Source organism: Ceratosolen solmsi, unplaced genomic scaffold, assembly GCF_000503995.2.
Source record: "Ceratosolen solmsi marchali unplaced genomic scaffold, CerSol_1.0 scaffold57, whole genome shotgun sequence".
Lineage (NCBI taxonomy): Eukaryota > Metazoa > Arthropoda > Insecta > Hymenoptera > Agaonidae > Ceratosolen > Ceratosolen solmsi.
This window is the reverse complement of record NW_011948427.1, coordinates 1,337,422-1,354,325: the sequence shown is the minus strand read 5'-3', so window position 1 is coordinate 1,354,325 and position 16,904 is coordinate 1,337,422. Positions and strand designations below refer to the sequence as shown.

The window sequence follows — 16,904 nt, the reverse complement described above, 5'->3', positions numbered from 1 at the left end:
ACATTTTAATATCTATAAATAATAAAATGAGTAGTAAAAAAATTAAACTTTATATCTCCATGATTATTTCCAAAACACTAAATTACTTACAGTGCAATACGTTAACAAAAAAAAAAAAAGAAGAAATACAATATACGACATACATATGTGACTACAATTGACTCTATTTTAGAGAGATAGTCAACATTTTAATCTGATTACTTTCAAAAACTTTAAAATTAAATTATCTTAATGAAACAAATATTCTTTTGTAGTTATTTTTAATGAGCAGTAGCGTAAAATTGGTTATTCTAAAAAATTAATTAAACTAGAAGTGTAGACAATTTGTGGCGTATCGAGGCGAATATTATGTTTAAATACTACATTAATTTTAACAGTAAAAATTAATGTATAAACATTTATAAATGTTAATCGCATTGATACATATTATAAAAACTTACCTCATCGTCAATTTTTTTAAATTCTACGTCATCTTCGTCAACTTCAAAATATAATTCTGATGATGTAACCGAAATTATTCCAGGTGCAACAATTCCAGGAGCTATAAGTTTTCCCTTTGTACTAATATTTACTGGACCTGACCCGAAATATAAATATATAAATATATATATACATACATATAATGTTATATTATATAATACTATGTATGAATTTAAAAATATTTGAATTTGACTATAATTACCAATAATATGATTTTATACTAATGTTTTAATAAATTATAAATAACAGTAATTTTTTTAATAGGTGTTTACTCAAATGTTTGTTTTAAATACCAAATATTATGAGAATTTTTGTATAAAATAGTTTTTGGACAATTAAAAGCAGTTATGCATATCAGTTTCGATTATATATTTAATTAGAAATACGTGGCATTAATAACAGTTATCAACTCTATTATATTTACTTTAATATATTTTATTATTTTAATTATTAAGAAAATAAGAAAATAATTTTATTATCTTGAAAATTAAAATGATTTTAAGAACATAATCTAACAATAATAATAACTTCATTTTCATTTAATTTTTATGAATAAAATAGAACTAAAATATTTTTTAATTACCATAAAAGAAAATAAATGGATAATAGTAAATCATTCGTTTCCATACCGACTAGGTCAGCATCAAGATCTCTGTCATCGGTTAATAGTTCACTATCATCCATAAGATCCGTAGATTGCAGTTGCTGTTGATGAACTCTAGAAGCAGCAAGATGTGCATGGAATTCTTCACGGGCTTGAAGAATTGCATCCTCGGGGGCTCCATGCTCTATGGCGGCTTTTAAAGTTGCTTCAGGATGACTCGAGCCTAATGGATTATGCACAAATCTTTTCCGCCTGCGGGCATCATCTTCCCAAGCATCCAATTTCCAGTATTCTGATAGTCTATAATTCCAAAACATGAATAGGTTAATAAATAAATATTAACTTAAACCTATTAAATTGAATATAAATAAATAAATAAATATTATAATGATTATAAACATAGTATATATGTTCGATATAAAATAAATGTTTAATTTAATTTCATACATAATTAAGGTTTCCTGGTGCTATTGTTTATATAGGTCATTTTAGAAATGAAATTAAAAAAAAAAATTTGTTTTTACATTATAATATATATTACAAATTTTTAATTACAACTTCAAGCTATTATCAATATATACATTTAAAAATCTGAATGATATATATTTTTATGCATATTATTAATTATCAAATAATTAAATATGAACACTTTACTTTTATATATAAATACAAATACTATACTATAAAAATAAGTCTGTTTTTTTTAGTTGAATAGATTACAAAAAGACCTCACCTAGCAGCAATGGGATCCATGTAACCCCAAGCTCCGTGTTTATTCGAAAGAATATTACGAATTTTTTCTAGTAATCTACTAGCAATAACATTATCTCGCCTTCTAGCCGCAGTAATTAAATGGTCGCATGTTCGTTCCTCTTCACGACGGTCTAATAGAGTTTGAGCACATTGTGTCTACAACAAATATATGATTAAAAAATTAAAAAAAAACTAAATTAAAACTTGATCCTATTCCTTGTATTCATACAATTAGCAATTTTTTCTTAATTTATCGAAAATTTTAATTAGTGTTTATACTTTTTACAAAAGTATAGAATAGTTTATAATACTAATATTAATATGTTAAAAGTTATACCTCGAAATCAGCATGCTTAAGTACATCATCAGCACGCATTCTATTCAAAATGAATTCTGCTTCATTAGCAACCCGTACTATATGATCTTTCATTGCGTGAGATAAAAGCCTAAAAATTATTTATTTAATAAAATACTCGTATAATGCTATTTTAAAAAATATATTTGAATATTCAAGAGTTCTAACCTTCCTTCGTTTATGAGTTCAATAAAAGCAAGTCCAGCATGTTTTTGAAGAGAATTTTGCCATTCTTGAGAGCATAGAAGCATCACAAGTTCAACGACAGAATTACTATTTTTGAACGTCGTTAAACCTTAAATGTGAATAATAAAATTATTTAAAAAATTATCTATAAAAAATTGAAGCGAATATAATAATATTATTATTTTTTATGTTATAAATTTCTTACAAAATCCAATTCAATGATCTTTATTGGAAACATTATTAATGCATACATTAATAAAGACATTTCAAATATAAGTAACCAATAATAACTTAATATTTTATAACCAAATAATAGTTCATTTCTAAAATTATATGCGATATATATTTTATATCAAATATATCTTTAATACAGTCAATTAATCGTTTATAAAATGTATAGATTTATGTTTATATTATTATAGTTTACAAAAATCTTGATTTAACTATTTATTTGAAAACTTTTGATAAAATATTCAAATACTTTAAAAATTATCGAGAAAAATTTACGATAAATTTGTTGATACCTTTGTAAATTTTGATTATTAACTGTAATTTTTTTACATAAAATATATGTATTAACCAAAAATTCACTAAGAAACTATTATCGTTGATCGTATGCTAATAATTACTTAAATATTGGAGTTAATTTAGATCAATTAGGTAAATTGAAAAAATTAACTATGCAAATATATGAATAAAAAATTTTCAATTATATTATCACACATGTATATATTATTGATATTCAATGTATCTTTATAATATTATTTTATTAAAATGACAAACTCTAAATATTTTTGTAGAAAATAAAAATGTATATGTAGGTATGACATATGCCGATCTTATTACCTTTAAATTTTTATGAGTACGGATAAATTAATGTAATAATCGATAGTTATTTTACACATTTAAATTATGATGACACTCATATTATTATTACCTTTTCCTTCCATTAATAATTCTTGACCATGCGAGCCAACCAGTGTTTTAGACAAAAAAGGAGCGAAATCAACCATAATTTCACGCAAAAGTGGACATACAGAACCTAGAGCCATCTCTAATTTTTGGGTCAGAGAAGCTTCGCGTGAAGGTGTCGGCACTGGTAGATGATTTTCCAAACTTTTGATGGATAAATCATCGGGACGTGAGGATGCGACTGTCACCAGGTGGTCTGGTACACGCATTACCGAAATTTCCGCTGTAGGTTTTTCACCTCGTTCAGAATTATCGAGAATTTCTTGAACTGGTATACTATCCTCATTATTTGATAGTACATCTACGATAAAAATACAGAATTCCATGTAAATTTGTGATTTAATTATTAATTATAATTAAAATTTGTTATATTCAATCAAATTTCATAATCTCTAAATATAATATTTTTAAAATACAGTTGCTGTCTGACTGAATACGTATGCATCAGTAAATGGATGTAAAAATTATTTAATAATTACATTTATTTTTATAATATTTCGGGATTTCTTTTGCTGAACAATTATAAAATATTATTATAAAAGGATTTATAATTATAAAATATAATTACAAATGTATTTTTTTAAACGTTAATTTTTTAAAAGATCAATAATAAAAAAACATATTTGGTGAACATTATTTCATTACTTTTTTGTTTTAATATAATTATAGCATTACGTACCTTCTGAATGGACGATATTATGAATATTTCTTGGGTCATCGCGATCATTCATAACAGCATCACCTTCTTCATTAAGGTTTACATCAGTCCAAGCTTCTTCTGATGAATTATGTTTATTTTCATTATCCGTTGTTATTTCGGATGGACTCCCATCAGCAGTGGCGTTATTACGATGCATACTTTCTTCACTTGAATCATTGCTCTAAAAGTATTATTTGCAATTTGGAAATTGGTTTATGATATTCTATTGGACTTACTGTAAAATCTTATAAAAAATTTCGTTTATTTTTAATACGTAGATAATCATAAAGCTTTAGATACGATGTAATTTGTTAAATGTTCTTATTAAAAAGAAGAATACGATTAATTATAATTGTAAAACTTTATTCGCCTTATTAATTAATTACATTAACTCTTTCGAAATAAAAATAAGCCTGCGTATATTTTCCATTTTTAACTATATTCTATTTTATTAAATTATGTTAGTCATTTCTATTTATATGTTATTTATTACATTAATAACTGACTTAAATAAGTGCAAAATCATTACCATACTTTGCTATTAAAATGTGTCTAAACTTCTATTTCTATGAAAACTATATAAATAATTTACTACAAATATTACAAATATTATTAATATATTCAAACTTGTATCCATTTATCATTGTATGATCATGCAATGAGAATAATTAAAATAAAGTATAATCAGATTAAAGATATACTACAGGAAAATGCAAATCATTTGTATATAGTAGAAAAATTAATAAATCTAAAACATAATACTTTTAAATATAAAGATCACACTTTAAGGGTTTATAAAACTTTATTAAAGTTCTCGTAAAAAAGTAAGAGAGAGAGAGAGAGGGGGGGGGGAGAGAGTGAGTGAGTGAGAGAGAGAGACAGGTAGACGAAGAAATAACATCTATTGGCTTACAAAAGGTAGAATAAATATTACATGAATACCTTTAATTTAGTTAAAGGTGCTTAACCATAAAATATGTGTTTTCTATTACAAAAATCTTTAATTTTGTTTCATACGATATGTGAAAAATATTGTACTTTTATAAATATTAATATTTTTAATTTAAATTTATAAGTTAAAGAAAAGAAATTCATTATACATATACCCATTAAAAAAAGGTATAATCACCGGGCATTGATAATTATTTTGGTAGTATATTTTTAATTTAAAAAGTACAACATTAATTTCTTTGAAAAAATATTTGTAAATAATGTAACAATGTGGATATAAATTTCTGCACTTCAGATTGTATGTGCATTTTCAATAATATTATCATTCAGATTCCCGTAGTTTACCTGTGGCTTGCATGGCAGTGGTTCAATTGTTGTGGTAGAGCAAAATGTTGTTTCCGTCAAGGTGTAATTTTCGAGGATTGTCCTTGAGAGAGGTACACCACTGTGGCCACCCTTTAGTACCAGATGTTTGTACGTATATTAAGTACAAATATAGTTTTATATGAAGAATACAAAAGAAAATTTTGCACATATCTTAAATTATTAATTTAAATTCATTCCCCATTCTTTTTATCATAATATTTAAAACTACCTAGGATTTCAAAAATATTATCTTTTTAATATGATGGTTGTCAAAATTAATTATTTTTCATTGCTTGTATTTGTTATATTTCTATCTTATTAGTTATTATTATTTAATAAAAACTATTTGTTTTAATATGTAGCAGTAAAGATTTAAGTAATAGAACAACACACAAAACTTTACTCGAATTTCGATTTTTTTATTTTTTAGTAACTAATAAAACAGATTATATCATATTTTAAATTTACATATAATCTAATAAATGTATGAATAAATAATTATAATAAACTTATTACTTACAATAATTATTTTTTTCAAATTTATTCTAATATTATTTCAGAATTACTGTATTTTAAAATTTTGTACATTAATGTATATAAATATAATTCTTAAAAAATCGAATCTAAAATATTTATATATAAGTCTTTAAATTAGTATTATTTTGTATATCCATTATACATGTATTAATGAAACGTAAACACGTAATTTTTTATTTTGAAAAAATAAGTGTTTATAAATTTAGAATTTGACTATTAATTACGATTTTTCATAAAAAAATATGTTACTTATTTATGGACATAAAATATAAGAAAACACGAAAGTTTATTAATATTTTTATTACTATTTTTTAGATAATACTTACAAACTAATAAGAGATTTAATTTTCTAAAAATATTATTATGATAATACTATAAATTAACCTTTGATTATAATATATATTCATATGGACGTGAAAGATTTTTTTTCAATTTAATTTTAATTTTGTTTATTGATATAGATCTACGAACTCGTGTGCGATTTTGATTAAAATAAAATTTAATAATTATAAAAATCATCTATTGTTTTAAAATATTAACTATAGTAATTTTAGAATTATTTCAAATCTAGTGTATAAATGAATTTACTTTCTAATATAGTACTAAAAATGTTAAATATTCACATTGATATTGTAGCTTATATTGTATTGAAATAATGAATACAATAATATTTTCATACAGCATGCAAACATTATTTAAAAAGAATAACAGTATAATAAAATAATCATAAACTTTGATAGTACTTATTACGTTGTTTATTCTAAATTACAATACATGCATTAAGAAAAAATAAAAACAACCAAATTAATATATTTTCACTCGCAAAAATGTTATTCATGTAGTATAGAAAATATAAAAAACAAAATTCTTATCAACGTGCAATTCTACTAAATGTATATATATTCTTTTTGATTACTTAATATACTTAAATAGATATATGCACTTTAAAAATTATACAAATGTCATTTTAAATACTTATATTTTAAATATTTACATGTAGTATTTGGTTTCAAAACAATTATATTATATTATAATATATATAAATATATTATACAAAATATGAAGAATAAAGTATATTTTATACAAACAATAATAAACGTTACCTTTGTGGAAGGTGGACCAGAAGATGGAATATCTTGATCGGCCAAAATAGAGGAATTGTTTTCATCAACAATAATAACTTCGTATTCTCCATCATCTTGAGATTCAGATTGACTAATAACTCCTCCGCTTTCTAGAAGACGATGACAATTCATGATTGTATAATATATATTTAATACTTGATTCAAACTATTTATTTAATAAAATTTTAAATAATGAAATTTTATCATGCTATTCCTATTGATAAATTTCAAAATATTTCCCCTTATTCGATAAAATATAATTTTTTAAATTCTTGATTATAATTATATTATAATTAAATGTTTAATACTTTAAAAATGATAATAAGGTATTTCATTACGGGATTTAATATTTATTTCTATTTATAAAATCTTTTATATTTACATAATTTGATAAAAACCATTATTTTCCTACATTACTTACATAATAACAAAAGAACATTATTTTAGATTAAAAATATATGATTTATTACTTTATATATTTTCTTTTTAATATTTATTACACTACCAAGTTTATAAGAATTCGGGAAGCTATTAGTAATTATGGGGTTTAAATAATTTATTAAGCAACATGCAAGCATGAACGTTCACAATTAATACTATCGTAATCTACATAATCTAAATAATATTATAAATACAGAAATATATGTAGCACGGTAACGAAAAGTTAACGAAAAAAAAATTAATAAATAGGGTTTCATTTGAACAAATGTATTACTCTACATATAAATAATAATAATGTCTAATCATATAAGATAAGAAATGATTAATAAAATAATTATAATTCATTATATAAATTCTTTTTCAAATAGTAAATATAAACATTTAGAAATTAAAAATATATAAACTTCATTAACATATTTTAATTATAAACCCAAATTATTTTTCAATCAATAAAAATATTAATAATAAATGATATTGTAATATTTCACACATTTATCTTCATTTAATTATAAATTTATTCAAACATATTTTACAAAAGATTTTTTAAAAATGCTTTTTTACACATAAAGATATACATCTCTTACATTTTTATTTTAATGTCAAAATGAACGCTTTTGGCTTATAAAATTGTAATTATAATTATTTAAATTAATTCACAAGCAATAAAACACCAAGCAGTTATGCATTCGTTATAAAATTTTCTAGTTTTTAATGAGCTTTTAAAATTTGATAAAATATAAAACTACTACCTTTTATTTATCATAATCTTAAAATATTCTCATATTTTTAAACAATTTTTCTTATATTTCTATAAATATATTTTTCATTAATTAACTTTATTACATCACATTTAATAATTTTCATGAAAGCAGACAATGTCGCTTTAAAATTTATTTTATATTATTAAAAACAAAAAATAAATAAAAACATGAACATTTTATTATTATTTCAGAATATTAATTAATTAGTCATATTTAATTTGTTTATAGATTATTAATGTTACATCGATAATAATAAAAGAATAGATATGTTGAGATATTGAAATTATTTTAAAATAATCGCACGAAGCTAATTATTTATTATTTATAATTTTCCAAAGTTTTAATCTAAATTAAAAATTTAAAATGTATGCATAGCAATGAAATTCTAATGAAGTAAAAGTTAAGAAAATTTTTTATTATATGTTCCTATAAAAATTTGAATTTGTTGTAGAACATTTATAAATTAATAATATTTCAGCTGTAATATAATAATATTTTTAAATACTTAATTAATTATCATTCACAAAATCAGTTGTGAATGAATTTTAGGAAAAATAAAAGATTTATAGCCTCTAGAAAACATCAGAAAATTAAGAAAGATACAATGGAAAATATTACGAATATTTCAAACAAAATAAGTCTAGATGAAATTAAAAAGACAATACTAAAATAATGAATCTTAAAACTATACAGTTTGGCAAATAAAATGAATACTACAAAAAGGAATATTTTTAAAAATGACAGTACACATTGAAAGAGTATGCAACGCATTCCGTGATAACTTCCGTAATAGAAAGATAATTCAAACGAGCCTTTAATTACCTTGCGAACCGTAACCAGAGTTTCTATGATAGATGTTTTGGGAATGATCGATATGCTTTTGTATTGCATGATGATGATTATTATTATTATGATGATGATAATGATGATGACGATGATAACTATAATTGTTAGAGTGATGATTATAATGGTTGCTATAATGATTAGGTATGTAGTAGCTGGCGACAGAGGGATTAATCGCTTGTCGACGGCGACGGAGTGTTTGTTCTGAGACCAGTGGTAGCGGTGGGTGTTCGTGATGGTGCTGGCCGATGTGATGGTTGGCATTCGCGTTCGCGTTGGGGTGGGAACCAGGGAGGAACTGAGGATACACGTGATGCGACCATTGTGGAAATAGAGGCCGCCCTCCTCCACCGCCGTTCACGTCTGCTGTAGACAATCATAACTACGTTACCATACGCTGGCTAATTAGTTAAAAAAAAATTTTTTTCTCATGCGAGAATTCAATTCAACTATAATAATTACTTTATCAATGGTATGTCATGTATGCATCGGTAACTTAAAAACTTCATTAAAATTTCACCGAATATATATATGTATGTATATTATTTAATTTTTATTCCCCCGTAAATATAAAATAATATCAATAGTAAAAGAATAGTATTTTAATATTAAATGCTATCACATACAGATATCAAATTAACAACAAGAACAAGCTTTTATTATGAAATATTGTTTTCTGGTATTATTGTAAACCAAAACTTATATTACATATATTATATATTAAAAAACTTATAACATACATTACAAACACTGTTAACAAACATTACTTAAATATACTTTTGCAGAAATAATTTAATTAAAATCTAGAAAAAAATAGATAATTAATAACTCTCTATATTAATAATGAGTGGATCTACAATAATAAACTTGTTCTTAGTAACAAATGTAGTATATTGACAATTTTGACATTTCTGAAAAATATTAAAAAAGGAAATACATGAATATTTTAAAATTTATATACTTCTCTATTAATGTATTCTACACTATATAAAAATATTTTAAAATTAAAACAAATATCCTTTTAAATGTAATCATAATGATAGATGATAAACGTTTAATTCAGAATATATAATAATAATGAAAATAATTCTTTTAACATACCTTAAAAAATATATATATATAAATCAGATAGATAGACATTTTACTCTTCTACTTACAGAAATTCTAATCCTTTCATATATAATAAAATAATAAATAAGAATATTATAATGCTATAATTGTAAAATAGTATAATAGTATAATAGTATAATAAACAGTAAAACTCTTTTATTGCTAAAGTACCATTAAAAATTCGTAAAAAAGTGTTATTTAATATTGTAGGACAAAACATTGCAACTTAAAATAATAAATTCAGTTCAAATTATTTTTAAAACTACAAATGAAATTTTTGAAATTTATACAGCGCTATATAGATTTTATATTGTACTATTGTATAAATAGTATAATAAATAAATATAAATAAATGAAATTTTGATATAATATAAATTTATATTTATATTTATATTACATTTTTCATTGAAATTTATATTGAATTTAAAGAATTAAGAATTTAAATTTCAGTGAATTACATATCATAAATCTCAACATCTAATATTAATTAAAACTATATTAAATTAATACAAATAAAAATGTAAAAGAATCTTTGTAGTTTATTAGATATTATAAATTAACTTTCATTCATAGAAATTATAATATCATCAATATATTTGAAAAATGTCTAAAGTATAATTTCATATAGTTGATTTTCCGTATATTACATATAATGAATATTTCATATATTATATATATAACTTTAAAATTAAACATAATAAGTGCCCAACATAATTTATCTAGTCACAAAGCTTGTTTAATAGTATATATTGATTTTATATACTATAACGTATTGAAATTTTTTTTACATATGATTTTATTATTTTTTAATATTGTTGTTATTAGAAAAATATAATATATTTCTAAAGAAATAAATTAAAGTTAAAAAACTTATTAATATTCTGAAATAATAAATATAAAAGATTAAACATATAATATAATTGAATTTATTTTAATAATTATCTTATATTTAATATTTTATGCAAATCATATTGAAAATACCAAATACATCTATCATACATTATATTAATTATATAAATGTTCTAGAGCGGGAAGAAACACGATATGATAAATTACTGAAAGCCGTTTATGTATTACAGTAATAACGATATTTTATTGTTACAAATTTTTATTTAAACTATAAACTGTATTTAAAAATAAACTTAAAAATATATCTTACTTATTCATATATATTTATCATTATTGAAATGTATATGCAACTAAAATAATTATTAGTAAAATTTAGTTCTTCATAGTAGGTATTATTAAAATAATCATTATTTGTATATATATATATATATATATATTCACCTTTAAAATTGTGTACATATCCAAGCATTAAAACAATGTTTATATAATCAATAACCATAAATTGGTATTAAGTATACTAAATTTTTAAATTGAGTGAATTTAAAATTCAACTCATACAAATCTATACTTCATTTGTAACCTAATACATTTATTTATTTTTTCAATATACACAAATAAACGTAAAAGATAAATTTTAATTTCCAATGTAATTAATTAATTTAAAATAAATTATGATTTCAAACATCTAAATTTATGAAATGTAAATTTCTTTGTTATTGGAAATATTTAAGTATAATTAAAAAAATTAGACTAAATAAATTTCATTTTGATATTTGTATAATTATTTTAAACGATTTCATAAAACAGTAAAAATTATGAACAGTATTAATTCAAATATTTTTAACAGGAAACAAATGTTGTTATTCGAATTATAACTCAATACTTTGATCAAATATAAAGATCTTACAATTTTCATTATTTATAATTTAATAATTTTTATAGGAAATTAGATACACAAGGTAATATACATTACCTTTCAACATATTTTTAATTATTTTATTTTAGCATAAATTAAATTAGTCTAATTAATAATTACAATCAACGATGTTAATGTAACAGTATCTGAAACGTGACCGAACTTATAATAATTAAAAATTAAAAAAAAGTTTGAATTGATATAAATTTTTTAGACAATAAACTTTAATGAATATAAATGCTTACTTATTATTATAAATAAAAAATTAATGAAAGTGTTACTTGCCTGGTGGGCTACTAGGCCTTACATTTTCTTCATTAGTTTGTACTGTCTGCATAGGACTAGAAGGTTGCCGTTGTGAAACTGGTGGTTCTAATATATCACGATATTTTGATACCATTAATACAGAAATGAAGTAAACTATTGCCAGGGACAAAAATTGAGCCTGTTTAGTTTCTTCCTGTAAATTTTGAAAACAGAATTATATTAATGTAATATAGAAGATTTACTATGTTTTGCAGTATACTAATTATAACTCTTCTTTATAATCTATATAATGTTCAATATTATCACGACAATTGATTTCATTTATTTATTTGTCAATAGGTATTTTTACCTACTAAAATAACTTCATAAATATATAATAATAGACTTTAAATATTGATGATACTTATTCGATAAAGTATATCTTTTTTAACATCATTTAAATAAATATTTTGTAAAATGTAGTTAATGAAAAATTAACAATTAACTATTTTAAACTAATTTTCTTACTTTGAAAGGATTTTTGGATATGTTGGTATATATCCTTTCAATAATTTACAGTAATATCAAAACTATAGAAAGCGAATTAATTCAAGTTTTAATAAAATATTGTCTTACAAAGTACATTATAGATTATTTACATTTTTGTATAATTACACACATAATAGTTGTATTCTTTCTTTTTTTAATAAATATGAAAAGGTCATATTTTAATTAATAATTTTGCTATAATCTTATATAATCATGTAAAATAAGTAATAACATATGTAGAGAATACTTATAAAAAAATTTAATAAATACAAAACTCTAAATACTGAATTTCTAACGTTTATAATTGGTAATAAATAGTATAAATATAAATTAACTTAGCATAAATATTCCTTTAATAATTTTCAGTTATATAAATCACTCGTTACAGTGATTTTGGCCAATGTAAAAATATTCTTCCGCATCTACACATCCGGTTACGAACAGGAAATATATTTTCACATTTAATTGACCGTTTGACTTATCTGTAATAAACCTTAAATTTTTATGATGCGTAATTACATCTCTTCTTTTGATGCATTGATACAATCCGGAACAGAAACAAAAAGTATTATGTGAAAAGGTAAATAATATCTTGCAATTCAAGTATCAAAAGTTATAATTATAATTTGTTATTATCATTTATATAATTTTTAAAATAATATTATTAAAACTACTATATATTTGTTTAAATATTAATTTGACATAAAAAAATCAAATTATTAAAATAGAATTTGAATTGCCTGAATTAAGTAAAAATAAAAAATATATTATAATTATATAACTGTAATACTTTATTATATTTGGTTACATAGCTTTTTTTAAGAAATTTAAATAAAATTAAATTTGCTTAACATTGAAATCTTTATCTACTCTAATAACAATAATACTTAATTTTTTTCTATCAGTAAATTTATATATCTTACAATTTTATTCTGGATATTTTTTTAGGAAATTCGTCTCATAAATTTTTATGCAATAAATATACATCGTGAAAAACAACTAAGTATGAAAATGAAATGAACAAGATAAAAAAAATGGAATAATTATAAGAATTAACGTAAGCTTAAATTTAGCAAACAATTACAACTGAAGCTTCAACCGAGATTCAAATTGATGTACATTGAAGAGAGAATGTATAATTGTAGAATTATGAAAATGGGTTGTAAAATTTCTTATATTAAAAAGGTAAAAAAAAATTTTTTCTCAAATAAATATTCGATGTAGTTTAATATTCGATATATGTGAAGGTAAAATATCCATAAAATATCGGTAAAAAATAATGAAGAGGTTGCAAATAAAGTTTAAAATTATTTTGTAAAATTTTATCCAACCATTTTTTAAATATTTAGATATTTTGATAGCGTAAAGTAAGAATACATGCTGTAATAGATATTGAATACTTATGCGTTTACTTCTTATTTCTTATATCTTAAATACATGAAGATATAAGAAGTTTGCACATGGTTATGCTTTCCTTGATTATTTAATTTTTTCTTGCTTAACATACTTATTACATGTACGACTAATACTTAGCTAAATTCTGCATAAATTTATAAAAGTTAGCATTGGTAAGATATAAATGCTTCGTCATTTAGAATGAAATCGAGCACATCTACTTTATTTAATATTGGTAATTAATATAAAATATATAGAATAGAATAAATAGAATAGAATGGTAAAGAATTGAAAAAAATCAAGTATTAGTAGAAGTTATTAAAATATATCTGTTCTGTTACATATATTAAATAGAATAAAGATATGTACTATATAGAAATTGTATTATTAATTTAATAATCTGCTTATTACATTTTACATTAATTATAAAAACATTGTTCAAAATATGGAATGATATATTGTATAATTTAATCATTTTATTTACAAAAGTATTTTCTTTATATACTTAAGCTCTACTTATTTACTATTTTGATCTATAAATGTAGATAGGTATTTTATATCTATATATTTATTTTTTATTTTCAATATATATCTGATCACTTAATAATATTAATAATGTTTAGAAAATTTTTTATATATCCAGATATTTCATTTCGATAAACTAATAAGAAGAAATTGCAAAACATTAAAATAGTAGATAAAAAATTGATGTAATAAACTCATTAGTTACAATAATCTTATAAATTACATTATATATATTATTTATAATATACTTACAACATCTCTATAAATGACTGCTCGTAAACGATTTACATCCATATCCTGTAAAAGTTTTTCAGGATCTTTAACAGGACTAAGTTGGTGAGTGATATTATCCACAATATTCTGAAAAGGGATGAAATTATATATAAATATATTAATTAAGATTTTAGAGAAAATATAAAACATTGTTTTTTATTATTAAAATTCAACATTAATAACTAATATTACAGTTACATAAAATTTTAAGAAAATACTTTGTTAATTCTAGCAATTTTACTTAATACACTATTATTATGATTTATAACTATACATTCTATTTAATAAATATATGCTACTAAGTGTGAAACAAATCGTTAATAAATTATAAATAAATGAAAGGCAAATCTCTTTACGACTAATGTTAATATAATTATATGTAATATAAGTTTTTAATAAAAATATGTGACGTATTTGTATGTATTTAACATACCTTAGGTGACGTTTGAGCACCACGAATTAGTGATTGTATGTGCTGTGATTTATTACTAGTACCAATTTGTCGACCTAACATGCTGTAAGTTCTGCCACGTTCTTTACACTCTAAGCAGTTTCTAACGGCACATGTACAGACCTAAATAAGCAGTTATTTTTATCGAATATTGACGTACAAACAAGTTAATTCTAAACATATTATTTTATAATGAATAGAAATCTATTAAGACAGAATGTATATATTTGTTTTCTTATTGTAATGGTATTTAACTAATATATTTAAATTAATTAAAAGTTCAATAATCTACATTTGCTTTGAAGTAAGAATTATTTATACGTCTATTTTATTAGTTTAATAAATATTTGTAATATATTTACACAATTTTAAAAGAAATAATTTAAGATAAGAATAAATATTAAATTATGTAAAATCTAATTGATAAGTAATCCTTGTCTGTATTTTTTTTTATTTCTAACAATTATTTTATTTATATTTATTTTATATAGTAGTAGCAATAATTAAAATATAAAATACAATAACCAAATACTATTTAAATGTATTAAGAATCAAAATAATAAATATTTTCGTATTAAAACTATTTGTACTATATTCTATTACTAAAAGAATGTGAATACTATTTATAAGTACGAACCAATCGTAAGCATTGCCTTAATATTCCACCACTCGACATATTCTTCTCAGCTTCTAATTCCCCAAAATTTAAAGAACTTGCAAAAATAAGTACGTCCGCCATATTAACAAGTCTTTGAAGAAAAGAAACGGCAACTTCGATTGGCATCCCTTGTGTAGGTTCAATTACCTCCATTTCGCTCTTAAAAATTATAATATCTATTTAATTAGTAATTTTTAATATTTATTATATAATTGATTAGTAAATAGTTCAATTTAATTTATAACGAGTATATTTAAATTGGTAAATACAAAGTTAATATATATTTATTGTTAACAAGATAATACAATCTATCTTAAATATATTAAAAATTAGAAACATACATTGGGTGAGGTAGCAGATGCCAGTAATGGTAAAAGTCCACCACATGCAATTATTAAATTGTCAGCTAATTGTGAAATTAAGTGCACAGTATTAACAACAAATATTGCATTGTCACTGCTATTAACAAAGTCCAACACTGATTTTGTTGAATGGCTAAAATGGTGATACAATTTGAATGTATATATGTATATATATTTTTTTTTCACAAAATTAAAAGCAATAATTATCAAAATTATACCTTCGCCAAACTTGAATATCAGTTTCTAAAGAAAATAATACATCAGATAGTAATCTTTGATGAATATAGGACCATTTGAATTCTGGTATTCTGAAAGGTGGTCTCGACGGCCCTGGACTAAACATAGGTCTTGTGGAGGGATTTGTTTTCATCGTTCTTTTAGGCTCTTTTGATAAAAAATACATATTATCACGCAAAAATTGTTGAATTTATTTATAAATTATATAATTAACATAATTATTCAATAAGAATTAAATATACAATTATTCAATTATTATA

At 21.7% G+C, this 16,904-nt stretch overlaps 1 protein-coding gene across 1 annotated transcript in view; it reads right to left on the bottom strand.

Annotated features, from left to right (window-relative positions):
* Positions 1-446: 446 nt before the first annotated feature.
* The window catches only part of rg (A kinase anchor protein rugose), a gene marked incomplete at its 3' end in the record, with an annotated part of 28,756 nt that continues 12,298 nt past the window's right edge, over positions 447-16,904 (bottom strand). The window contains exons 21-36 of the mRNA XM_011501259.1: positions 16,626-16,791; positions 16,387-16,540; positions 16,025-16,204; positions 15,370-15,510; positions 14,916-15,023; positions 12,234-12,408; positions 9,053-9,439; positions 7,008-7,138; positions 5,347-5,457; positions 4,030-4,231; positions 3,316-3,651; positions 2,361-2,487; positions 2,175-2,283; positions 1,818-1,993; positions 1,110-1,384; positions 447-577 (exon numbers count right to left, since the gene is read on the bottom strand). Of these exons, the coding sequence (XP_011499561.1) occupies positions 447-577; positions 1,110-1,384; positions 1,818-1,993; positions 2,175-2,283; positions 2,361-2,487; positions 3,316-3,651; positions 4,030-4,231; positions 5,347-5,457; positions 7,008-7,138; positions 9,053-9,439; positions 12,234-12,408; positions 14,916-15,023; positions 15,370-15,510; positions 16,025-16,204; positions 16,387-16,540; positions 16,626-16,791 (2,909 nt within the window). The remainder of the gene's footprint in view (positions 578-1,109; positions 1,385-1,817; positions 1,994-2,174; positions 2,284-2,360; positions 2,488-3,315; positions 3,652-4,029; positions 4,232-5,346; positions 5,458-7,007; positions 7,139-9,052; positions 9,440-12,233; positions 12,409-14,915; positions 15,024-15,369; positions 15,511-16,024; positions 16,205-16,386; positions 16,541-16,625; positions 16,792-16,904) is intronic.